A 27,029-nucleotide genomic window follows, 5' to 3' on the forward strand; every position below is an offset into this window, starting at 1 on the left:
AGTTTAGAGGAAACTGAGTTATAAAACCCTGCATTTTTACCGCAGCCATTTTTCAAAAACATGTTTATCATATTTTCTTTATTTTTGACCCTTTTTTGCTGTAATAACACATTTTTGCTCTTTCGTGGGCGTGGCCAGACGCCTGACGTCACGGGCGTGTATAAAAGCTACAGCTGTGCGTTTAAGCTCGCGCTGTGAGCGGCTGCAGAATAGGGCGCGCGCTCGGTAAACAAAGACCCGCACGTCCTCCGCGCTACAGCAGCAGCAGCAGCAGCAGCAGCAGCAGCAGCAGCAGCAGCAGCATCATCATCATCATCATCAGCAGCATCCTCTTCCTCATCTTCCTCCTCCTTCTATACTACCGTCGCCACCTCCTCCTCCTGTCCTCCTCCTCCTCCTCCTCCAGCTCCCTCCCCAGCGCACAAAGCAGCCCCGCGCGCGCCAGCAGTCCAGCAGCCCAGCAGCAGCAGCAGCAGCAGCAACATGACGGCCAACGGCGGCAGCAGCAGCAGCAGCGACATGCTGAAGATCCAGTTCGGCCTCATCAACTGCGGCAACAAGTACCTCACCGCCGAGACGTTCGGCTTCAAGATCAACGCGTCGGCCACCAGCATGAAGAAGAAGCAGATCTGGACGCTGGAGCAGAACGGCGACGACTCCAACTTGTTCTTCTTGAAGAGCCACCTCGGGCGCTACATCGCCGCAGACAAGGACGGCAACGTGACCGGCGACAGCGAGGAGCCCGGCGAGGACTGCCGCTTCATCATCACGGCGCACGACGACGGCCGCTGGTCTCTCCAGTCCGAGCCCCACAAGCGCTACCTGGGCGGCACGGAGGACCGGATCACCTGCTTCGCCCAGACCATCTCCATCGCCGAGAAATGGAGCGTGCACATCGCCATGCACCCTCAGGTCAACATCTTCAGCCTGACTAGGAAGAGGTACGCGCACCTGAGCTCCAAGGAGGACGAGATAGCCATTGACAGGGACGTGCCATGGGGCGTGGACTCCCTCATCACCTTGGTCTTCCAGGACCAGAGGTATCACCTGCAGACGTCCGACAACCGCTTCCTCAAGAACGACGGCGCCCTGGCCCAGAAAGCTGACAAGACCACCGGCTACACCTTGGAGTTCAGGTCTGGCAAGGTGGCCTTCAGGGACTGTGCCGGGAAGTACCTGGCTCCATCCGGCCCTAGTGGCACCATGAAGTCTGGAAAGAGCTCCAAGGTTGGCAAGGATGAGCTCTTCGTTCTGGAGCAGAGCCACCCTCAAGTGGTGCTCACTGCAGCCAACGACAGGAACGTGTCCACCAGGCAAGGTATTATGGTGTCTGCATTGATTAATTGATCGATCGATTGATTGTTTACCCTTTCAAGTGTCATAAGGTGTGACTTTATGGTGGATGTGTGGATGTGTGAGTAGACTAGGCTACTGCTTTCTCTCAGACTGCGACTGGTGACGTGACTCTTGACATCTTCAGCGTCTACAGGCGATAAAGCAGATAAGGGCTACCCATGAATCTTTCATAATTAGATAGACGTCCTTCTTAATTATAGATGTTCAGCTCTGCACTGCCTGGCTTGTGGTCCCTGTGTGGCTGTGGGCAAAGCCAATGGGTGGATCTGCTGGATGCAGAAGGGCGGAGGAAAGGAGAGCCTCTGCAGCTGCAGATCCAGTTCGTTCTGCTGAGATTTCGCCCGTGCTGTCTCATGTTGCAAGGCTTTGTGAATAGTGCATGTGTTCCCTCTCCTCTATTTCTTAATCAGATCGCTACGCCGCCGCGTCCATTTTGGGTTCCTTTATCCCCCTGAGATGGTGTGACAACAGGCAGGGAAACTGGTTCTGCTGAAAACGATCTCCTCTGCAGGATCAGCAGCAAGGCAGGCCTGTTCCTCTCTCTGTGGATTCCGAAACGGCGGCGTCCTGAAGAGTCCAATAGGCTGTAGTAATTTCGTTAGGAGTGAAAGTGGCCATTAGTGTACACCCCAGAGGACTAGGGCTGAGGCAGCCAGGCTCAGGAAACAATGGGTTGGGATGATTGGGATGAGTTGCTATCTCTCTGAAATGTGAAGAGAGGTCAATGTTTTGAGATGTGATCACCCCCAACCCCCCCCCCTCTCTCTATTCCCCACCCCCACACCTCCCCTCCATAGCAGCTGATGATTTGAGGATGACCGACAGGGCTGGCAGCTTTAGGAGAAGCTAGCCTGGGTGGAAGCTAGTTCTGCCCCCAGGGACAAAGATGCCCAGTCTCGGCTCTGGTTCACGTGCGCCGACGCTCGCTGGACGAGGCTGGTTGGTGACAGGGCGTCTGGCTCTGGGCCAAGAGCCCAGCAAATTACACGTGGTCTCTGCAGGTCAGAATGGAGGAGGCTGGCTGCTGAGTGCGGTCTTTGTTTCTCGCGGAGGATCGGGCTCTCCTCTGCCGCGCTGTTTGTTGACCGAGGCATCTTCTTTTGCTATGAGCTCAGCTCCTTCTCAAGAGCATCTGGATCGAATTAGGAATTCCATCTCATGTAGGCTCATCGGTGCGCTTTCTCTGCCCCCCCACCCCCACGTTGAATTGCATTACCCTTGCTGACTCACATTAGCCTAGCAACTGGGCTAAGAAATTCAGCTTTAGCCTTAAATCTTTGTTTGAACTCCTCCAGGAGCTTGAGTGCGTTTCTCTGAGGGAGGCTATGATTTAGGGTGCTGTAGTGTGAGGTTGAGGCATGTGGAGGGTGGTTTGGAGAACAAAGGCGGCGTGAGCTGGCCTGGGCTACCCGTGCGCCCCAGCTGCTTGGCCTCGTAGGCAGCCAGGACAATAGGGCCTGCTACACGCACAATCACGTACACACACACAGAGACAAAAACAGGGCTCGCTCTAGCAGTCTCCGTCACTAAGGCTCATCTGTCTGGGAAAGGATTAGGCGTTTTCCCTTCTCCGCGGCCGGCTCCTCTTCCTCCCGCAGTGCTGCACAGCCCTGTCTGTCTCTCTCTGTCTGTCTGTCCGTCCACCACGAGTGCGGAAATGATTTTCCAGCTGCTTTTGTTCTCCAGTGCTGTTTGTTCACACTGCTTACAAGACAATCGCTCCACTGAGGAGCTTATTGGGTTCCTCCCTGTCTAAATTGCCCTGGTTCTATCTGAAGCCAACATTTCCATCCATTGCACATTGAACAGCCACTGTCTGTCTTTGTGGGTTTTTTTTCTTTTCTTTTTTGGTAACACGTGTCCTTAAGCACTGTGTGGGGGTTTCCCCCCACCTCCCCCCCCATTCAATCCTGCTCCACTGCCCCAGTTGCCATAGTGTGAATAGATCTACTAGTCCTCTGTGGGAGGCCTTAGGAACCTGGATGCATTGGGGGTGGGAGCGTGTCGTTGGGTAACTCTGTAAAAAAAAAAAGGTGCCGCAGGGCTCATTAGCGCCAAGGTGAAGATGCATGAGTTCTTATAAGCCATTTCCTCCCTTGCGCTGGTGACCGACGCAGAGCTGGGTTCTCCCCCACCAGTCTCTTATTCGCAGCCATGTGGTTCTCATCGTGGTCATTTATTTTCCTTGCTCATTCAGGCTTGCATATTTCTGTGGAAACTCAATCTTCTCGTCCAGAGGCCAGGCGTCTGTGCAGGAATACTCATAGCCTTAGTGTGGCCATGTTGCTGAGAGGGGGGGAGGGAGGTGGCTGAAGCAGGAACATGAAAGTAATCATACCGAGGCAGGGATTACTGAAGCAGAGGTAGCTTCTGATCTGTACATTTGAGGGATTAAACCAGTGCAGCAGTAGAAGGCATCTCAAAGGTTTCAGCTTTCAATGGGTTTTGTGGGAGGAGAGGGTGATTCTTTGTCTTGTGTGTGGAGTTGCAGGAACTTCATGACTCAGATGGTAGCCAGTCCGTTGTTTCCATGCCAAAACCTTGTATCTCCATTTTGGTTTTCACTTTTTGGCATCATGTGAATCTGTAATTGTCAGAACTTCATGATAAATGGACCAATAGAAATGCTCCACAATAGCTTGGAATAAAATCTTTACATTGACTTCTGTCATCAGAGTAGTTAAATGTGCAAGCTGTGCAAGCTGTCCAAGCTGTTTTTGGCCCTGTAAACCTTTCAGCCAAAACCGGATACATTCTCTGGGACTGAGTCACAACTGTTGTCTCCCATTGAGCATCTTGGCATGTGTGGTAGCCCCCAATTCCAGAGAAGATTAACTCTGTGTGGCACTGGTGTGTGTGCTTATTGGACATTTTATGGGGAAGTGGGCTGGAGAAAGAGTTGCTGGCAGATGACGCCGTTCAAGCAACCAGTGATAGTCTCTGAGGGGCATCTTCACTAATCTGAGATCAGCATGTGTTCAGGCCATTTTCTGCTTTCTTACTGACCAATGATGAGAGTTTAATGCTGATTCTCATGAAGCTCATGGTGTGCTGTTCTTCTGTTTGTCAGGAATGGACCTCTCCGCCAACCAGGATGAGGAGAGCGATCAGGAGACTTTTCAGATGGAGATCAGTAAGGACACGAAGAAATGTGCTTTCAGGACCTGCTCTGGGAAGTACTGGACGCTCACTGCGAACGGTGGCCTGCAATGCACTGCTTCTACCAAGTGAGTCCTTCAGAAAAGAGAAGCCTTCAGATTGTGGCGTTGACATCTCTGTACAGTCACAAAGCTGCCTTTTGTTCCTGCTGAAGGCTAAGACAATATTTCGAAGACCTTGGTAATGCCGAAGCTTGTGCTGAAGCGGTGTCCTCTAGAATAGCAGGGTAGTACAGGCCTGGGGCAACACTTTCTGGTGGCCTAATTTACAACACTTAGTCAGTGTTCTCATTAACTCACCCTCCTAATGTGGTGTTATCTATCTTGCTATCTGTTGCTGGTAGGAATCTACTGTACAGTAATGTGTTTAGAGTGTATTCTAAGGTCCTATGTTGTGTGGACTGTCATACTTGCATTACCAATTTCATAATGTCCTAATTCTCATGTCTTCCAATCAGGTCTGCCAACTGCCATTTTGATATTGAATGGCGTGGAAAGAAAATCACTCTCCGTGCCGCCAATGGAAAATATGTGGCAGCCAAAAAGAATGGGCAGCTGGCTGCAACCATTGACTCTGCAGGTGAGGTGTCTGTCAGCGGTTCTGCTTTCACTGATTGAAGCTCCTCAAAGTACCAACCTTATCTGAGCTTCTTTGGCAACGGGGATCCCCCTGTTCTAGGTTTGAGGGCTCTATTGGTCTAATGACTTTTTGTGCTTTCTTGTGCCCCAGGAGAGTCAGAGGAGTTCCTGATGAAGCTTATCAACCGGCCCATCATTGTGCTGAGGGGAGAGCATGGCTTTATTGGCTGCAGGAAGGTGACGGGCACCCTGGACTCCAACCGTTCCTCATATGATGTCTTTGGTCTGGTGTTCCGCGATGGGGCCTACAGCCTGCAAGGTGAGTCGATCTGAGTGGCATTATTGATGTCTTTATTCAACTAATGACTATAGACTGGTGTAGTGGCTTAAATATACTAAAACTCTGGCTATGGGTGTTCGTTTACTTAATCAGGTGTTTGAATATGGAAGTCCTTCTGTTTTTAATACATTTTTGACCAAGATTGAGCTGTAGATGTTTAGAGAATATCAATGTCCAAGCTACACTATTTGAACAAAAGTATTGGGACACCTGCTTATCTATTATATTTTAATATTTGTAAGTGTTTATCCTGCTTTTGCTGGAGTAACTGTTTCTACTGTCCAAGGAGGGCTTTCTCCTAGATTTCTGAGCATTTCTGTAAAGATTTGATTGAATTCAATGACAGTAGTGCTGGTGAGGTCAGGATGTTGTACCACCACCCCACCTCATCCCAGAAAGTATTGGATGGAGCACCATCCATCATTGCAGAGAACACAGTTCCAGTGCTTCACAGCTCAATGCTGGGTGTGGGCTAAAGGGGTATAATACCCCAGCATTAAGTTCATGTTTATTAGCTCCAGAGAGTACAATTCTATTGGTAGTACTACAGGTAGTTGCTGTCATGGCATTCATGGACATTTGACACAATGTAAATAACTGCCTGGTCCACGTCATGTCAAAAATTGGAGATTCAAGGTTTTTGCATGACAGTGACAGATTACATTAAGAATGTGGCTATTCAAATGGCAAAATCTCTGCTAACCACTGCAACAGCTATACTGTGTCCAGCATACTCATGTAAAAAAAATCCACTCTCATGTTGTCTCTGTCTCTGGTCTAGATTCTACTGGGAAGTACTGGATGGTAGGGAGTGAGTCTTCAGTGGTCAGCAGCAGCGACACCCCAGTAGATTTCTTCCTGGAGTTCTGCGACTACAACAAGGTGGCCATCAAGTCGATTGAAGGGAAGTACCTGAGAGGCGACCACGCTGGTGTACTGAAGGCCAATGCTGACGACCTGGACAGCTCCACCATGTGGGAGTACTAGAAGCACTTAAGTAACCACTGTGGCTTTTTTTCCCCTTAATTTTCCATTCTGTCCTTTATTTTAAATGAGATTTTTTGATTTTTGATGTTGTTCACCACAAGCGATAGCACAAGTGGGCGATAACTGGCAGAGAGTAAGATGAAGGTGCAAAGGTTTCTTTATGGTGGTTTAGCTGATGAAGACTCTGCTCTTTTTACTATAGGCATACTCGCGTTCCAGCATTCTGGTGCCATCAAATCCAAGCAGTGTTGTGCAGTCTTCATAGACTCAAACTCTATGAAGGGCCAAATTTTTGGGGCTTTATCAATTAGACTACATTCCTGTCAGTTTACTGTGGTAAAATGAGGCCCTTTGCATGTCACATGTTTATGATCTTTGACTGGAATTCGAACTAATTAATAAAATGGTCCGATTCAAAGGGCAGATTCCAGCACATTGAAGAGCCGTTTTCTCACTGATTGCTGGATCTCCTCTGCGAGAGCTGTCTGGTGGGATTCTTGAGATCCCTTCCCTCGTCTTTGCACAATTCCTAAGAGCCTCTCTCTCTTTAAATGTCTTGAATTGTAGGAGAATGTTCTGTATATGGATGCCTTGTCAAATCCTGTGAGTCTACGCTATGTGGTCCTTGCCCCTTTTGCCACCGTATTGCCAAGTGTTAGAACCCCAGTGACCAGAAGATTAATGGCAATGTGGCAGTTTAATGGTAACTGTATGAATGTTGATTTATGACTTTCTGGCCGTACACTTGACACAGTATCAAGGTGAGTTGTTTAACCACTGGAATGAGTGTCCTCAGCAGTGGTGATGTCCATGCTGACCTGTTTGAGTTTTGTATTCTGAAGTATGGCCATGCTTTTGAGTGTTTAAAAAAAGAAAAGAAAAAGTGTACTGGATTTCTGTCTGTGCCATTCAAATTCATTTCCCTGCAAACGAAGGAAAACTGGACTGTGATGTGTGAAGAAGGCACATTTCATCTCAACGTATGTTCTAAATCCGGTCATTAATCGCCAAATGACGGAGAAACTTGTCAACAATGGAAAAATGTCTGCAACTAAAAGCTTGATTGTCATGAAGTGTAGATGTGAGAGTGATGTTTCTGATCTGAGGTATGATGTTGTTGCAGGTTCAACACGATATTTATGGTAAATTTAAAAACCTCCCTTCCGCTTGATCCGGACGGCTCAAGGCGGAAAGGTCTGTGTTCACTGCACACGTGTAACTGGCATGGCTTAATCTGGAAATGCTCAATTCCTCTTTCACTGGAAAAAAAAAAGTAACACTCTTACCTTTTCTGCTTTGATTTAATAAGGCACAGACATTATCATACACCTTCAGACATGGTGTGGACTAGTCTATTCATCTGGGAGTAATCCGTAAAGCTCAGTAACTGGGGAACCGCCAGAACGAATGACTTGTGTTCCTTAAAGAATGTGAAGATTCTAACCCAGTGGTTCTCAGAGGGGTCCTCAGGGCTGTCCAGATGGCCTACATCTTTCATCTATGCCCATATGTTGCAAGTTGAGTTGGAACGTAGAATATTGATCGTCTTGAGGAGGGCTTGAGGCCCGGTTTGAGAACCAACAACCAGGTTATTAACCATATACTTGGTTCTAGATAAAATGACCAAAGCCCCAAGGAGAGTTGGCTAAAGTCAAATGTAATCAACCACTGTATCTGTTTCAGATATGCGCCAAGCCAGCCAGAACAGTGACATGTCCAGGACTAGGCTTAATCTCTGTCCTACACAGCATTCTGAATGGAGATACTCCATTGGCAAGGACCTCTAGTCCAGGACTGGGTTTAATGGATATTCTGAGATCGAAAACTTTCATATATAATGAGGAAAAATTAAGCATGGGGGTTCATTTCATCTGTTCACACACAATGGTCTGAGATTATGGAGGTAACATAGTCTCCTACGCAGAAGGGAATGGTAATGACTGTGCCTTAACTTGGAATATACTGGAAAAAAGAAACACATTCCACGTCTATACTTTGTAAAACTTTACAGACTTACTTTTTTATATTGTTTTGATATTATGGTTTGTCATTTGTTTTTCTTTTGTTTTTCTTCCCTCGTGTGCCATGGGTACAAACGAAATACAATAAATTTGACTATGAAACCCCGTCCTTGCTAGTGTGGCCTTATTTATTTTTAATTGGAAAACACTGTTGACCATCTCACCATATGGTAGAAAATCAATCACTATGGCTGTTTTCAATGAGCTCTAGAGCTGTGGAGCAGCAGTCTTGCACTGAAAATGCAGTGAAATTCTTACTTTGCCAATTCTCCACTAACACATGTACCATTTAAGACAGATGTGAAGACTATACACAGTATTAAACCAGACTAAAACTAGGGAAATGGGTAAAAAAAAAAATTTAAGTAGACCTGAGTAGGTAGCTTAGTACCTGAAAGGTTTGTCCTCAGGTTCCATGTTGGCCCCACATATGGATTTGTGATGGGACCAAGAGGGGTAAGACGTTGGTTGACCATCTTCTCCCCATATGGTGGAACCTCAATCTCTAGGGTTCCTCTGAATGAGCTCTAAAACTGGAGAGCCAGCTGTTGTGAAAGCACTCCTGCTTTTCATGGTATGACTACACCTTCCAGAGTTTGTTTTGGAAGCCTATCCCCTTAAGCCCAAGGGTCAGGAGGTTTCTACAGGGTCCGAAATTGCTCCTGGGAGCAGTTTTTAGCTTTCCTGGCCGCTGCACTGCTCATCAATGAGGCCTTTGTGCTGGCGTATTGCTGGAGCAGCAGTTTGCACGCTGATTCCTCTGCCATTTTTTTCAGTTATTGCAGCAAAACAACCAAGCTCATTCATCACACTGAGAGGGAGCTACAGTTCTGAACAAACGGAGGACAGCGTTAGTAGATTCACTCCATATAAAGGAGCGTAATTATTTTAACTGCTAGCTGATGGGTATACAGAAATGGATGCTGTAGCACATGTTGATCGTTTTTAGGTCTATTCAAATGAGGCGTTTCTGTGGTCAGCTCGGTCCCTTCCTCTCCTTCTCCACATGAGAGTCCTAACTCAATATGGAGCTGCCCCACTAGAGTAGGCCTTTAATCCACTTTAGTGTGAATGCCAAAAACAGGGCAAGAAAATGTCAGCAAGGTTAACTGGGGTGGTCCCAGTGGTCCACAGGCAAACATCAGAGTGACCGAGTGGTTGATTGATGGATTTTCAGCCAGTTAGGGAACCCATTTAGATCAGAAAGCTCTTTTAGTACCTTTTTTTTACTTAAATCAATAATAAATTCAGTTTAAAAAGTTTGAGTGATTCAATAGAGGAACCGCTTTTGGTTCCATTTTGTAAAAGTGAGGTTTGTAGAAGTGTGTGTGAAGTGTAGTTGAGTTTTTGAGATCTCTGTAACATCAGTATTTTAAGTAAATAATGAATTATCTTAAATAATAAATATAAATCATATAAAAATTACATTTATTATCTTAATACATTAACTAAACAAGAATGAATTACATTAAAATAAAGTACAAACACATTTTGAAGGTCACTGAGTAGAAAGCAAACAATTGTAAGTTCTGGGTAATAATTTTATTTTCTATATGTTACAGTAAAAGAAAACTGCTGTGAGCAAAAACTTCCTGATTTATCAAACATGATTAAAATTATTCAAAATATATGCTAATTATTAGCATTATTTAGTTTCTTTTGTATAATATTTGGTCAAAAGGCCAAATAAACGCTACAGCTTTAAATAATTCAACATTTCTGGCAATTATTTGATGGTTCAGGCTTAATGATGAGGGTTAATGTAGTTGATATGAAGGTTCTTAACCAATCACTACTGCAAAGATATCATTGCTGTCGAACCAAAATCCCACATCTTTATTATCTTTTTAATAGTCAGAAAATATCAATTTTAATGTAAACCTTTAACATAAATATATTTTATTCCAAATTAATTTTGACCATTTTATTCATTTAATGTATTATTTAATTTTTATACCAAAATTTTGTTTTATTGTCATATGCGCAGTAAACAGACAGTTACACTGAAATTACATTGCAGTTCTTATTCTGCTAATCCTCCACTCACACACGTGCCATTAAGACATAAGTAAAAGCTTCACTACATAAGCTAAAGACTCTATACATAGAGATATTAGTTAAAAAAAAAAAAAGTAGAAATATACATGAATGGGTAGCTTAGTACTGCTAACCCAGCTAACATAGCCATGTGGGGCCTGTATGAGTACATGACATTTATGGTATTTAGCGGACAGGCTTACTCAGAGCGACTTACAAGGTTACTCATATCTCAGAGGTGGGCCGGTGTAGTATTAGGAGTCTCGCCCAAGGTCTCTTACTGGTGTGGCGCAGCGTAGTCACCCAGACCGGGAATCAACCTCAGTCTCTCACATGGTGCGATAGAGGTGTTTTCTGTTGTGCACACCAACTGTGGACCAGAAAGATTTGTCCCTGGTTGTACATTGACTCCACACATGGATGCCCACCAGGGTCAGTGACGGGACCAGGAGGGGTTAACTCACTTAGAGCTCGAACCCACCTAGAACCCACCTAGAACCCACCTGGAACCCACCTAGCCCATGTTCCACCTATGTGAGTCCCACATAAACATGCTGGCTGGGAACATTGTATTTCAACATTGTCACCCTATTGTGATTGAGTGCACTGTGCGTTATTGTAAACAGCAGTATGACAGCAGCTTTTCAGTCCGTTTAGGCAATGGGAAAGCCACTTTGTGCATTATTAATCTAAATTAATAATAACATAGAAAATTAAGTGGCACAAAAAAATCCAAAATCTACAAAAAGGAAACTACAGGGGAAAAAAACTTCAGAATTTTCAATGGAAGTCAATGTAAAACATTTTGTAAAAATAATTTTGGAGCATTTCTATTGGTCCATTTATCATGAAATCCTGCAACAATGCCATAATTTTATTATATAAAAAAGTAAAAAAAAGAAAAAATGGAGATACGAGGCTTTTGCTCCACAGTGATGATATGCGATATACTTTTAGAAGGTGTCTTCAGAGTATAAACGCACGTAAAGCTCTGAAGAGCCTTGAAAGGGTTAAATAATCTCTTCAGCTTGCCTGCCATCATAGACCAAAGTTTCCATGGCAACTAAGAGTGTTTCTTGTAGAGGAAGGCATGTGTGTGGGGGGTCAGTGGAGGGGGAGGCTGATTCAGACTGGAATCAAAGGTGGGGGGTGGACTGCAGTTTGAAAACAGACATCTCGCAGTAATTACTTCCATCAGATCCAGGCAGCTTTTTATAAGCATGTGTTATGAATGAGCGGGGCTCGGCTGGACAGGACTGCAGTGGACGAGATTGGATTTTAGGTTGCTGGTCTTTAATTATGGTAAATGAGAGAGCATAAGAGCAGCAGTGCAGCCAGAGTTCAGATGGGTGTTGTAGTTTTTTTATTAAAATATTAAAAGTGCTGGATAGGAACTACTTTTCCTTCTCTCAGCGTTCCCTGGAAAAGATAGCCACTCAATCTTTGGGAACACAGATGGGTGAGCACTAATCTTCCCTATTGATCCAATACCAGCTGAGATCGAGGCCAAATGTTTGTGGACACCCTTCTAATGAATGCATTCCACTACTTTATGTTGAACCCTTTAATGATACAGATGTGCAAATGCACACACACACACACACACACACACATACAGCTTGTCTAGTCTGAAGTATTACTACAGAATAGAATAGATTAGGGCAGTAGAGGCCGTTACTCCAACAAAAGAAGGGTGAAGTTTTAATATCCTTGATTTAGGAGAAAACAATGAATGTGTCCCAATACTTTTGCCCATATAAGGTACTTTTTTGTGTTGTACATGTAAAAAGGGGGATTCTTGGTGACTTATAGAGTGACAAATTACAAAAACATGGATATTAAACATTATATTTGAAAAACTTGCATTACAATCATAAAAATAAAGGTCTTACAAATGGTTCCTAGAACGAGGCCTTAAAAAACACATTTTGGTTCCATGGTTCCATAAAGAACCAAGTTTTTTAAGAACCTTTAAAAAAAACAAATTTAAAGTGAAGATGTGGCCTCAGACACACGTAAAGCCACCGCCTCTTTTCCAACTGCTGCTGATGCAGCATCACTAGGTTACCAACACACTCTGAGGAAAGCCAGCTCCCCGGCTAACGGACGTCCGTGCTGACCAACATCACAGTAGGAGTGATATGGGGAGGAGTACCATCAACCCACCCCTGAGAGAGAGTAAGGACATCTGTGCTCTCTCTGACTCTCTCGGCTGCTGATGGCTAGCAGCAAGACCTGGGTCAAACCATCCTCAGATCATAGTGGCAGGGCCTTAGTCTACTGGACCACTCAGAGCCCCTGAACCTTTAACCTTAAAGCTTCTTTACAAACCTAAAGGTTCTCCATACTCACATCTTTTACCAAAACTTACATTATTTTACCAAAAGTGGTTCTTCTAAGGTGTTGCTTATGGAACCATTTGTATAACCTTTATTTAAAATAAATTAGTGTTGAAATATTTGAACAAATAAATGATGTTGGATAAGAACCACTTTTCCTTCTCCCCTCTCCCAACGTTCCTTGGAAAAGATCTATGGGAGTACAGATGGGTGAGACCACTAATCTTCCCTTTGATCCAATACCAGCTGATATCAAGGTCAAAACACGAATAATGATACAGAAACAGTACATGTCCAAATGTTTGTGGACACCCTTCTAATGAATGCACACAGATTTACCAACTTAAAGATTCTCACTCACATCTCTTCTACAGAAACGTACTTTACTGACCCAGGAGTGGTTCTTCTGAGGCATTAATTAACTATTAGTAGAACCTTTGTTTTAAGAGTGTAGTGTTGAGAAAACTGCCACCTTAACTGAATTTAGAAGAGGGATATTGGCAATCTGGCACATCTGTGTCGGCAATGGATGCAACTATTTGAACTACTAGCTGAAGAAGCTAAATACACTGGAAGAGGTGTCCACAAACATTTGGACACCCTTACATGATTGAACCAGAAATAGTTCTTCTAAGGCATTACTTAAAGGCATTACGTGATCACTCACGCGCACAGCAAAGTCCAAAAGGACGTGTGCATTGAAGTAACTCACAAATCTAAAAAGGTCAGGGCTGGGCTGCCAAAGTTATTGCATTATACTGTTCAGCTGCAAAAACAACCGAGGACATTTTCAAAATGCCACAGAAGAATGCATTCAACACATTTCAATGAGTGGGCAGGGACACTGAGAGCTCATTCAATCAGCTCCTCGGGATAAGACGAAAATAGCGGCCTATGTGCTCACATCCACATTACAGCCAGCACCCAAACACTGAGGGCAGGGGCTAAGCTATATTGTCCTCTTCATGGTGCTTAACAGTCAAAGAGGCGCCTTCTTCTAATGACTTCGTAAGATATGGACAGCAGCTGCAGCTATCACATGACAGGCCTGACCCCAGGAAGCTAATCAGAGAACTTCATGCTATGCTTGACCACCCCCTGAGGCACTGCAATGGGGGGCTGATGGCCTTCTTATGACTGTTAGTGGCTTTAGTAGGCTGTAATAGCCCAGGGTAGAGCTCTGTAATAGACATTAGCGTTATCTGTTCACAGACAAAGGCAGAGCTTAGGAGGAGAAGGCGGTCACAAAGACGGTCAGTCTTGGGAAGGACACAGGGAGTCAATGGGCCAGTTTCTGAAAAGGAATAAGAAATGCTAGCATGGTGAATTAGTATAGTATAGTTAAGGTGGTCTAATGCTAGCTTGCTAAATGGCCCAAAAATGAATTACAATTATTTATTAATTTTTTAATTTTGCCACTATGCACCAGAGGTCTGGAACAGCTTAGTAATAGACATTTGCCAGGTACCCAGCTTTTAAATTAAGAGCTTTATTTGCATAAAGTAAAATATTAATCTTATTCACACCAATTCTTACTGCAGAGCCTGAATACAGCAGGTTACTGTAGGTGTGTAGAGCACCACCATGCTCAGAATTCAGTGCTGGGTGAATCCTACAGTACACATCCTGTATCCTGTCAATCACAACACAGCCAGTTTGAACAATAATCCTAAATGAATCTCTGCTAATGGTAATTTACTATTATTTCCAGCGCAGATACTAGTTTTTACTGCCACACAGACAGAAGGAGGTCTTTATATCCTCCAGAACTGTTTCTAAGTCAGACGCCGTGTAGCTGAAATGAACACAGAGGGGAACCCGGCCTTTCAGATAAACAGACACACAGCTAACGCTACTCGCCGAGCCGTTTTCAGCCCGTATCTTTCACCTGGTAAACAGTCAGTCAGTCTGTGAAGATGTAGTAAACTGATACTAAGTGTGAAAAGCGGAGCTGTAAGCTTTTCTTCCTTCAGTTTACTCGAGTAGAGAGTGATAAGGACCTCGAACTCGAGTAGTTTAGATGCTATGATGGGTTGATATAGGACTTGGAGCCAGGACAGAGAGTAATCTGGGTACTTGTCTTCTATGAATCCCTTAGATCAGGTATATAGGGAGGTGCTGGGCCGTTTTTGACGTTGTATGCCAGCATCGAGGCTTTAGATCTGATGTGGAGGGTACACAGCAAGAGAGTGACATAGCTGCAGACGATATCAGCAGCAGGCGCCTGATTGCAGGTATGGGAAGACCAGCCAGGAGTGCAGTAGTCAAATCTTGAGATGACAAGAGACTGAATAAGCATCTGGACGGCCTCCCAAGAGAGAAATGGCGGAATTCCCCAAATACTGCAAAAGAGAAATCTGCATGACCGAGTCAGGCTTGCAACATGACCAGTGGAGCATAACTGGTCATGTGCAAATGCTCACACACACATCTTGTCTAGGCCCTGAAGAGAAGTACTGCCAATAGAAGGTTCTGACCTTTGCTATCAGATACGGAAGGGCTGGTCCAGCGCTGGCTTTGTAGGCCTGTGTCAGGGTCTGATGTGAGCAGCTACAGGAAGAATTTTCATTAAGCTACAAATTAGCCACTTTTACAAGAGCAAATCTAGCTTCAGAAAACAAAAGCCAAAGAAAGCAAAGTTCAGCTCAGCTTTCTGGTTTCCCAACCAATACTCCCAACACTATGCGAATGCTACAGTTTAACTGAAGGATCACATACTGAACCCATCCTGATTCCAGGAATGGGAGGGATATGACAGTTTCAGCTTCAGTCAGATTATGGATGGAGGGATAGCTAAGCAGCATTTCGCCGGTTAGAATAAAAGCTTGTCTCATATTATAGAGAAGAGCAGGGCATAAACGTAACACGGGGTAAAACTGAACAGGCCTTTACTGGAGTTAAACCGATTCAAGAAGACCATGATGTCCTCTAGTTTTAACCACATTGAGACAGATATGTATTCTTTAACACTCACCCTGAAGACTCACCCATTTTTTCCATCAGCGCTTATGTTGACTAAATTGTGTGTTTAAGCATTATTACAAATATAATTACAGCACAAAATTACAAACTACATTTCCCATAATGCAACAGGGTCTTTCCAAATGCCCAAGCAGCTAATGCTTTTCAGCCACACAGCAGACATGATCATGATAGCTCATGATAGCTGTATGTTTGTCTTAAGGTTATACATAAATCACGCCATCTGGAAACTGTGACACAGCAGACGTCTTTAGTCTAGTATGAAGACTGTGTCCGTGGCAGAGACTCATAGAACTGCAGCGAAACGTCCCGACTGAGCCCCACATTTCCATTCCAATAAAGCTTATTGATCACACGCCTCTGAAGTTTGACTTTCTGCACCATTGCAAAACTTCTAGACAACGACTCCTCATATTTTCCTCCATGAAGCTCATGTTGATGCTCAGTAGAGCACAGAGACGCTCCTTTAATAGAGCTGATATTACTGAAATGCTTCAAGCCCATAACGCCACGCATGGGCTTGAAGGGTATAGAGGGCATTGATCTGTGGAGCGGTAGAACCGTGCTCTATGGAATGATGGATGGTGCTCCACCTAGTACTTTAAGGATGAGTTGGGAGCAATGCTTCTCCAAAATCTAGTAGGAAGCCTTCTTCCTAATATGTGGTGGTATTGTCTAGAAGCCACTGTGAATATATGTGTGGAGGAATATATTTGTAGAGGCTAAAAATGGGCGGTTATCCAGGGTTCCACAGTTAATTCAGGGCAAACATATAATAACATGGGGAAATGGTGATAGACATAATGTCTACTGGACTACATTGTGTTTGGCCCTGCTAACACTGATGGACTGAGCAGCCCAGTGGGCTTTTTGGGGGTTTATTTGATGAGAAATCTCTTCAGCATATTAACTAACCTGTAACCTTTTCAGTGGTCACTGGGAAGAAACCACCTCAGAAATGACCTTTGACCCTGCACTATAAAATCACACTCCAAATCTGGTTTAGTTCAATGGTATAATTTGCTGATTTAGCACATCTGATAAATTTGACAGAACTTCTCTGTGTGAAATCAGATAAATAGAGGGTGGTCTCTGACTTGGGCTTTGGTTAGCTGGTTAGCTTAATGAACTCATCAAAAAAGCAGACCTGTGCCCAGAACAAGATCCACGGCCTGTGTATCCTTGAGCAGACGACTCCTCACTAGCCAAGGCACTTAACCTCTTTCATAATCACTGAGTAGAGAGAAAGGGCTAGCAGGCTCAAAGGCACAGCTCCAGTTTCAGGAGCCCTTTCCGGTACTGGGCAAGCTGTACCCACACCTGTAGGGCTGACCCAGTGACCTAGCTAGCAGATGGAAGTCACAATGTCAAACTGAGCCACCTCATGCTTACGGTCAATACAAGTGCCAGGTACGGGGAAATCTGAGCAAGCAAAGCCACAGAAGATTAAGAAGCAGCTTGTCAAGCTGTTACATTGTCCCTCAGTTTGGACAGCCTGTCCTTCTGCATGTTTCCAAGACCTCAATAGTCTTTTTGTACACCTCAGTCTAGATCAGGAGTGTCCGTTTCTGGTAGGTGAAGGCCGCCAGCCAGAGTGCAGCAGAATTAGGTGGTTTCACAGTTTGATGATGTTTAAACCGGGAATTCAATGAACTCTGCTGGACTGCGGCTCCACAGGACTACGATTGGACACGCTCAGTCTAGATAATCACGTCTAAAAGTGCATAGAAATATTTTCCTTAAAACGTCAACAGACTTCGTTACTGTCGTAGGTTTGTATCTCTGAAAAGTTAACTTTGGAGGAGAAGGGAAAATGTCTTAGAGTCAGGCAGCACAGGCCATAGTTCAGTGTACACACAATGGACAAAAGTATTGGGACACCTACACATTATACCTACAGGCGCTTTTAGGACATCCTATTCTAAACCCATAGGCATTAATATGGAGTTGGTCCCTGCCTTTGCTCTATGCTCTAACAGCAGCAGGTCTGGAGTTCTGCAGTTATTGAGGCAGCAGAGCGTTGGAGGCTTTTCTGCATTACTCGGCCCTGACCCCGCTCTGTAGCTTTACGTGGTCTGACACTTATTGGTTCTTGCCCCAACCAAATTTGCAACACGTAGGGATAGAGGGTCCATGTGGACCAGTCTTTAGTCAGGAACATGCTTTGTGAGGCTCTTCGCCTGAGGACTAATTGCCAGGACTCCTGTGGAGAAGGTGTGGACTCTACAGGCTCCATTGCTGGTCTGCTGGGCCAGCTCTTTGTCTGGGCCCTGAGCAGCAGACTGGGCAGGGCCACTCGCTGAGTCTAGAGGCATGTTGCCAAACCCTGCAGCTACACCAGGAGTGGACGGAAGCCCCAGGGAGACCCCACAGAACACAAAGCCTATTACTTCACTATCACCAAAGATGTTCTCAATGTGAGCTGTAGTAAAGGGTTTGACATACTCTATATGTCCAAATGTTTGTGGACAGACCTTCTAATGAAGGTACCTACACTGAAGATCTACCAAAAGAATAGGACTTCCTGAAGCAGATAAACATGAATGTGTTGACACCATGCTGCCTAATGCCAGGCCTGGGGTAGAGGGGTATGAAGCCCCACAGCATTGAGCTGTGGAGCAGTGGAACTGCATTCTCAGGAATGATGGATGGATGGATGGAGTTGGAGGGTTGGGGATGAGATGGGGTGGTGATCTCACTAATGCTCTCATTTTTTTTAATGCAAATCCTGACAGCAAGGCGCCTCCAAAAGCTAGTAGAAAACCAGTTCACATATCCATCAAATACAGATATTATATACATGCATACAATCAATTTACAGTGACAGAAGCTGAGGAGTAACATCAATAACGGGGCAGTGGTGGCTCAGCGGTTAGAGCGCCGGGCTATCGGTAACAGGGTTGTGGGTTCGATTCCCGGGCTTGGCAAGCTGCCACTGTTGGGCCGTTGAGCCCCTTACCCTCTCTGCTCCCCGGGTGCTGGAGTTGGCAGCCCACCACTCTGGGTGTGTGTACTCACTGCCCCTAGTTCACTAGTGTGTGTGTGTGTGTGTGTGTGTGTGTGTGTGTGTGTGTGTGTGTGTGTTCGCTACCACAGATGGGTTAAATGCAGAGGACACATTTCGCTGTACAGTGACAAATACGTGCACCCTTTAATAACGGGCATTCGCAAGCTTTTCTCTTGTGGCCTGATGCCATCGAATGCCTGGGTAACAGAGGTCTGCCTGGCCGTCACGTTGGGACATTGTGACTAAGGTAGGGGTTTGTGGATGGACATGCACTCTGGACATGAAATCTGTGATGCTTTTTCAAATGTTGATCGAGGTGAGGTTAGCACCCTTGCTTGCATCATGCCTTGTAGAATGCCTGGTTTTGATGCACGTCAGTTCTCCTGAAACAAAATACTTCCATACAAACAACAAGCTGTTTTTCTTTGGTGGCAGCTCGTCCACTGGACCTTGCACCTCCCTCGCGTGTCCAGATGAAGCACTCTAAAAACATCTAGTGTTAAACTGCTGGTTATTTAATACTGGTGCTCATTTGTCAGCCTGTTTTTTATTCTTGTAAAACATGCAAAACTTCAGGGGTAATGTCTGCAACTCTGTACGAAGTGATACACTGGACAAGCAGTTTTGGACAGGCAGTACTGAAGGAAACAGGCTGTGGAAAAACATTTCTTTACCGCTGGAAAACTTGAAACACAACCAACTGGCTGTGTTTAGATGAGTATGCAAAAATGTCACCAACAGTAAGACGGTATTTGACTAGATTTAGATCAAGGAGAACAAGATCCACTGTAAAACATCAGCAAACGCTGTGAGCCATGTTTGACATTTACTCCTTCACAGCAGATTTGCATGCATATTTTCCATGATGACAATATAACAAAAAAAAATCCCAGAGGTGCGGTCAAAGCAGACCTGGACAAAATGGTGGTTTACATTTTTTTAATTGTTTTTAAAAAGTCTTTGCCGACAACGTGACGTCACCGGACAACCAATGCACGAAACGGGTACCCAGCTTTGATACAGTAGCTAGCAGAGAGAGCAAGCCATCCACCCGCCCTTTAATAGTGCAGAAAAAGAGCCACGACGAAGAAATATAAACCGCTCTCCTTCCTAAATATCTGCTGTATTTTGAGGCCTGACCTTTTGGATGTCTTTCGTTTCAACAGACCAGCGTTTGGACTTATGCAAGCTGAATGCCTCAGACAGTGATGCTGTGCGAGGTCAGATAGTGGGTATGTAGCAATGGAACACACACAGCACGGTCTCGGACAATACCCTCGCCTATTCTGAAGCACCATGAACTCATAGATTCTCCATGATTCTGTTTTCAGTGAGCCTCCAGACCAGAGACAGGATTGGCAGTGGTGGACCTGTGGTAGACTGTAGAGGACTTTTAGAAAATGAAGGGTGAGTGATGAATGAGTTATGGATGAAGTGGGGTGGTGATCATCATCCAACATCCTGACCTCACTAGTTCTCTTGTCACTAAATGCAATCAAAACTCCAAACTCTAGTAGAACACTTCCGCAGGAGAGTAGACACAGTTACTCCAACAAAAGCAGGACAAACTTTTAAGTATCCTTGCTTTTGGAAGAAACTAAATGAATGAGGTGTCCCAATACTTTTGTCTATTTAGAGTATTTCAACCTGTGACCAGTCTTCTCCTCAGTTTGTCATCCTTAGTATAAACAATGGTTCTATATAGCACTGGTTTTCAAACTGGACCTCAGGGACCCCGGGACACTTCAGACGTTGGTATCGGTACGGGACAGAACTCAAGGTTTTTGTCTGTATCGTAAAATAAAAACTGTTAGATTAGATTCGCCGTGGAGAGAGAGCTTTAAAACAGCATATCAAACCAATCCACTCAAAGTTCACACAATCTGTTTTATTCAACTGGAAACTGCTGGAGAAATGTACTCAACATTCTGTGCTTCATATAAAAAAAATAAATCAAAAGAAACTGGGAAGAAGCGAGCCGAACAGGCACTCTGCTGCAGTCTGCAGTTTGCAGTTTTATACGTTTGAGGAAAAAGCTCCAACATGATAGAAAAACAAGGAGTGGGGGGCTGATAATAGAAGATTTTAGAGTCTGGGGGGGGGTGCTTACACTTTCTAGTCCAACTGTGGCTCTCTGTACCTTTGACTCTTCAGAGAGGCCTGAAGAACCGGTGTGGTGGGCCGTAGTGCATAGGCATGTTGAAGTCAAAATTGACGTTGGGGACGTTATAGTTAATGGGGGGCAGGTTGGGTAGAGGGGGCACGTAGGGGCCAGCGATGGGCTGCAGGAGGAGAGGTTGGGGACCAGGCAGCATCACCTGAGGGATGAGCAAGGGAGGCCGCACTGCCTGCGGAGCAGCATTGTTTGCTGGAACCTGCACCACCCGAGGTCTCTTAGCAGGGGTGGGTTCAGGAGGTGGACCCACTCTCTTCCCTGTGGTGTCTGAGGGACAGAAAAAAACAGAGTAAATACTGGATATTTAATCCCTACTACTGGGCTGGTAACATTTGGAAACCCTTTACAATTTATTGTATTTCTGGCCTGAAATATGAGGAAATCTTTATCTAATCCATAAGCCGAGACAAACAGAACCCAATTCATCAAATAACAGAAACACATTATAGTTTTTACATTTATTTATTGAGGAAAATTGTGAAACATTAAATACCTTTGTCAGAAAACGTACTAGAACTTGTAGAAGTATGAGTTTTTTTTTTTTTTTTTTAAAGAAGTAACTGAAGCAACCAAAAAAATGGCAATCAGGGGTGAGTTTAGCAAACGCATAAGTTTGGGTCTTTCAAAGTCATCAAAGCCTGCTTTTCACCACACAGGTTCAGGAAACTGTGGCATCCATTGAACAAATGGGATTCGTGATGACCTCAGAAAGAGTTATCGAAGGCTTAAAAAGCTTAAAAGGTAAAGAAACTTGCCTCTAAAGAGTGGCCTCTAACAGACCACTGTGGCCTCATTCATACCTGGTATTAATATGCATCTCTCAGGTGATCCAATCACGAATGACTGCTAAAACGCATAGCCGTTCACACCTGCCATTTAAAATACGTCTCGGATTTCTCACTTCATCTCACGTTCATAACCCGCTTGTTTTGTTATGACACAGAAGTGGCTATAGAGTCTGTGTGTTCCAGTACAGGCTGTTTGAGATTTTTTGATCGTGTGGTCCGTTGGGCCAACTTATGAATGACTGGGAGGGGATTTATGTATTTTCAGTGACGCGGTTGATGTGGTGGTGCTTTACTATTGGGGACAAATTGAGTTTTATTGGTGTTCACACTACAAGAATAATGATGTGGTCTAGAGCACTGTGAAGAGATACTCTGTCCCTGAGTTCAGGTTTTAGACATTCTTCATATTTTCAAAGATATGTTTTAAAACTTTACTAGTGGACGAATTGTTTGGAGCTTAAAAGACGAGCAAACCCATTGACGAACGCACATATCTAGCAATTACAGATGAGAATCCGGCAGTTAGAAACAGCGAGAGGCAGGGATGGGTATCTCAACTCGTTTTTACAGACTCGTAACTGGTATTGTCTCGTAACGGCGCATTTGACACGCTGGCACGTTCATAGACTACAGAGGGATAACGTCAGACGAGTATGGGGTCTGGTTGACCACCAAAAATCACTCCAGCATTGTGTTAAATAATATGGGGAAAGACATATAAGGACTGGGTAACATATAAGGACTTTCTTGTATTAAATAATGACTTTTAATATTAATATTTGGCTATTAATGATTTAATATTCATGAGCCCACCTTCAGACAAACACTGAACAACAATGTTCTCTGGACAGATCAACCCAAAAAACTACTGTGTTTAACTGGACAGCGTTATGCTTCTGCTTTCTAACATGGCAGCATCATGGTTTGAGGCTGCTTTGCTGCATCAGGTCTAGGACAGCTTGGCATTATTGATGGACTGATGAATAATAACAGCAAAGCGTCCAGGAGAAGGTCAGAAAATCTTGTCTGTTAACTGAAGCTTAACCGGAATTGGGTCATGTAGCAAGACAATGACCCTAAGAAACACAAGTAAATCTACAGAGAACAAAGCAGAAGAAATGTACATTTTGGAAAGGCTGAGCCAAAGTCCAGACCTTGACCCAAAACAATCATCATGAAAAGGCCTAAATAGAACAGTTCATGTGAAGAAGCTCATTAACACTGTGGAGTTAAAGTTGTTTTACAAGAACGAAAAAATCCTCCAAATTGTTGTACAGGGCTAATCACCAGTTACCAGAAGCTTTTGATGGAAGCTAAGGTCACAGCTGTAACTGAAAGAAAAGCTTCACATACTTTTTCCTACAAAGATATTTAATATTAGATCATTTTGCTCAATAAATTAGGTAAAAAGGTAAAAAGTAAAATGTTGTATTGTTTGTTTAACTCCTTTCTCTTTACCCAATTTTTAAGTTAAGGTCAAATCTATGCAGAATTACACAGCCCTGTAACGGGTTCACACCTTCTGGCATTGAACGCAAGGATACAAAAAAAAAATGAAAGGAAGATGACTAAAGAAATATTTCCAAGTCCATTTGAGATGCAGCAACTCAACATGGTTTAAGGAAAGAGGGCGATGATTTATCTGTTAACAACAATTACTTTTAGTTCACTTTCATAATCTACTGCACTGAATGAATTAATCAGGTCTCAAGCACTCATTCAGTGTCTTTCAGTCTTGTAATGCCAGATTGTAATGTACGGTTTCAGTCTGGTAAAGACATTTAGGGAACATGCAAATGAAACATGGTACATGAAATCCGCTCTGCTAGAGTACAATGGATGAACTTGTCCAGGAGAAGGGAGCCAACTCGTCAGACGAGTTTCCCATTAGAGAAATGTAGAGAGCCACTGCACGTTAACCGCACTGCATGCAAACCTGTACAAGGGAGACTAATGCGAGACAGTAATTATAGCTTTCAGTTGTTGTTTTTTTTTTCAGTTGTTTTTTATTTATTTTGTTGAACTGCTTTGTTTGTTTAAAAACACTTGTATAAGTGACTTTTATTTTGAAATGGTCCGTTTGTCCGCTTGTGTAAGTGACTTTTATTTTGACGCGACATGTATGTGCTGAAGAGTAATCCACTCTTATTACATTAATGAGTAATTATTATATTCTAATATAGTTCTTATTTAATTAATAAGTAATATTAACGACTTAAGCTCGTCTCTAGACATGGGCTGGTAACTTGGTTCCAGATATTAGAACCTCAGTGAACCCTAAAGATCTGTGTAATCACAACTGCAGTTCAAAGTAAAAAAAAAAAAAGAAAAAAAGGCAACATGCCATGATTGTCATGGTAACATGATCAAACTCTGTTCGTCAGTGATCGAGGGCTGTCAGTCACACGCGTTCATTGGAAAATTAAGACCACGCCCAGACTGTTCTGAGAGAGGTCTGATGAGAGCAGTTTGGTGGTTTACACACACACACACACACACACACACACACACACACACACACACACACACACACACACACACACGTGTGTGCATAACCAGCACAAAACTAAATAAATAAACATCAGACATGAAACACGACTCTGGGGTAAGAGTATCACTTAAAGCTGAAATGAGAAATGAGGTGGACATGCATGTGTGTGTGTAAAATGGTTCTCCCACCTGCTTGACTGCCCTTTTTGTTCAGTTCGGCTTCACCCTCCTTCTGGATCTCCTGGATAATTCGCTCATCGTCTTGCTGGAGAGCGAGAGAGAGACAGGGAAAGACAGTGAGTTTACAAACTAACTTTCGCAAAACATGAACAGCCATTAAGCTCTGATTGCTGCATATCCAGGACTGAAAGGGCAGTAAAAACACAGAGCCAAAACCTTCCCCTGGCCTGCCAACATCCGAGTCAGGCCGAAGCAAAGGCAAAAGAAGGGCGTCCAATGAACTTGGGGAGACCACTTCACTGGTCAAACACAAAAAAAGCTCAAGTTTGCCACTTGGCTAATAGTGTTGCTCTGTGTGCGGTACAGTGGGCTGCCAGGTGATTAGGCCATACTCGAGTCTATCCCCCAGGCAGCCAATGGGACAAACCATGGGCAGAATAAAAGAGCATTCTAATGCGTAAATCAGACAATTAGTGCAGTTACAGCAAGTAGTTTTATCATTCATAAAGTGGCGAGAATAGAGTGTTAAAAGTTTCTTAACAATCAAACAGCCTCTGGTCATTTCCTGTCCCATTGGGGGGCTTAAACGTTCAGCCTAAGAATGCTCCTTTGTGAATATACATGAAGTGCCCCCGTCACGTGTCCTCAGTAATTACTCTACCCTGATTTGCAAATAGAGGTGCAGCAGGCGCTGGGCTTATCCATTACATAGCCTGAGGCGAACACATGCTGATTCAGACAAGTAGCTGCAGGATTCATGTGACAGACTTCTGGCCTTTCAGAGGCCGGCGGTGGACGCTACCATTCGTTATGTTACTAAAGATCTTGCTCGGTTTATAGAACAGTCATTTCTCAAAACCTAAATGAGTTCTGGTGTATATACACAGTGCCATCATAAAGCTGGAACAAGCTCTGATCGTATCCAGATGTGTTTATCTGGAAGCTTAACCACTTGGAACAATGGGAGAAGCTCAGTGGCCATGTGGCTCATGTTACAGCCCTTACGTAATGGGCTCCACAGAAGACCAGTTCCAGGCCCAGTGAGTATTTACCTGAGTGCAGAGACTCAGTGAGCACTCATCAGAGAAGCTGAATAGGGTGTATTAAGGGACTCAAGCCCTCTGACTTAAGAGCAGCCCTGGGAGGGACACTGAAGCAGAGAGTGGGTTCTCCGCTTGGTGCAGGATCTCTGGAATGGCCTCACTGGCCTCACTTAAAGGAATAGTTTGGCCAGAATTCAAGTTGATACTTCCCTCTTAAGCAAAATGTAGCTCATCAGTATGTTTGGCACCTGGAAGTTGCTTCTTCAGCACTTTAGTGACATTACGTCACCTGTAAAAATGAATTTATGCCTGAAGATGGATGATAATACTGTTTTTAAGGTATGCACTGTAGGTTTTACCATTTTTATAGGTACCATATGTCAAAAAGTGTCAGCAATCCCATTAGCAAGTCTTGCCATATTAATGTAGCTTGAGGCAAGTGTGCAATGTCATGCCTTTAATCAGTACTAGAGTACTTTCTAACTATAGATGCTAACTCTAATGCCCAAATGTTTGTGGACACCCCTTCTAGTGAATGCATGCTTAGAGAAGTACTGCCAAGAGAATAGGCAATGGAGTATATACTCATGAGGCTATTGGCACCATGCTGCCTAATTCCAGGTGTGGGCTAGAGGGGCATAATGTCCCCCAGCTTTGAGCTGTGGAGCAGGGAAACTGATCTCTGGAATGATGGTGCTCCATCCAGGACCTAGGAGTTGGAAATTTGGGGATGAGATGGGGTGGTGATCATCAAACAACGTGAACTCATTAACGCTCTTTTGTTGCTGAATGCAATCAAATCCTCCAACAATTTAGTAGAAAGCATTCTTCCCTGGACAGTAGAGCCAGATCCTCCACCCAATACCCTTGATTTGGAAAGAAACAATCAATGAGCCAGTGTCCCAATACTTTTGACCATATAGTGTATCTTACATGTCTTGGTAAGTACTCTTCCACAAAATGGTGTAAATCTGTCCAACTGCTGCTTTTTCGGATATCGGTGGGTCTCTCGCCCTCTCGACAGGGCTTAGTGAGGCATAAGCAGGGTAGAAAGCAGCCAATTGGAGGCTTTTTTGCTTCAGACGTTACCGTGCCGAGCAACAGATATACAATGGATGTGTGTTGGGTGTTTACCGTGGGGTCTGTCCACAGCGAGCACTTCTTGCAATGGCGGCAGGGGGCGCCGGGTGAGCGGGCATGCTGGCAGAAGTGGTTGTACCCGTTGATGGGCTCGCGGCAGAGGTAGCACATGAAGGCGCCGCAGCGGCAGGACATTCGGTTGCAGCCCTCCGATTTCACCAGCCCTGTGGCACACTTATGGCACTTTCTGACACGGGCCGCGGTCATGCGCTCCTCACTGTGGCACAAGAGACAAAGACACAAGGTTTAACAGGTTTCTGAGTGCGTGACATGGCAGAGGCTATCACAGTTCAGGATATCGGAGTTAAAAAGCTGTGTGTTCGATGCAACCTCTCGGCGGGCTCATTTCCTTTGGGAGAAAAAGAAAAGGTGTCAAGGGCAGAGGGTAAACAGGATATGCTGTCTT

The 27,029-nt window shown here is 44.4% G+C and overlaps 2 protein-coding genes and 1 long non-coding RNA gene across 3 annotated transcripts in view; 2 read left to right on the plus strand and 1 right to left on the minus strand.

The window, feature by feature from the left end:
- The first annotated feature begins 172 nt into the window (after positions 1-172).
- On the plus strand, positions 173-8,550 carry fscn1a (fascin actin-bundling protein 1a). Its single transcript, XM_072676352.1, has 5 exons — positions 173-1,318; positions 4,427-4,583; positions 4,973-5,094; positions 5,245-5,412; positions 6,215-8,550. Exons 1-5 carry the CDS (start codon positions 484-486, stop codon positions 6,418-6,420), a joined length of 1,488 nt encoding a protein of 495 aa, XP_072532453.1. The 5' UTR covers positions 173-483; the 3' UTR covers positions 6,421-8,550.
- Positions 8,551-19,972: 11,422 nt separating this feature from the next.
- On the plus strand, positions 19,973-21,655 carry LOC140552226 (uncharacterized). Its single transcript, XR_011979306.1, has 3 exons — positions 19,973-20,038; positions 20,138-20,213; positions 21,639-21,655. It is a non-coding gene; the product is annotated as an uncharacterized lncRNA (long non-coding RNA).
- Positions 20,680-27,029, minus strand: part of rnf216 (ring finger protein 216) — a 38,722-nt gene continuing 32,372 nt past the window's right edge. Inside the window, exons 15-17 of the mRNA XM_072676345.1 lie at positions 26,618-26,840; positions 24,450-24,525; positions 20,680-21,249 (exon numbers count right to left, since the gene is read on the minus strand). Coding sequence (XP_072532446.1) covers positions 20,957-21,249; positions 24,450-24,525; positions 26,618-26,840 — 592 coding nt within the window. The 3' untranslated portion in view covers positions 20,680-20,956. The remainder of the gene's footprint in view (positions 21,250-24,449; positions 24,526-26,617; positions 26,841-27,029) is intronic.

This window comes from Salminus brasiliensis, chromosome 3, assembly GCF_030463535.1.
Source record: "Salminus brasiliensis chromosome 3, fSalBra1.hap2, whole genome shotgun sequence".
NCBI lineage: Eukaryota > Metazoa > Chordata > Actinopteri > Characiformes > Bryconidae > Salminus > Salminus brasiliensis.

What these genes read in the sequence shown, in the direction of transcription:
- fscn1a (XM_072676352.1), top strand. Translation starts at nt 484, where the DNA reads ATGACGGCCAACGGCGGCAGCAGCAGCAGCAGCGACATGCTGAAGATC. An exon ending in GAACGTGTCCACCAGGCAAG is followed by an intron (nt 1,319 to 4,426) that starts GTATTATGGTGT and finishes TCTGTTTGTCAG; the next exon opens with GAATGGACCTCTCCGCCAAC. An exon ending in CAATGCACTGCTTCTACCAA is followed by an intron (nt 4,584 to 4,972) that starts GTGAGTCCTTCA and finishes TCTTCCAATCAG; the next exon opens with GTCTGCCAACTGCCATTTTG.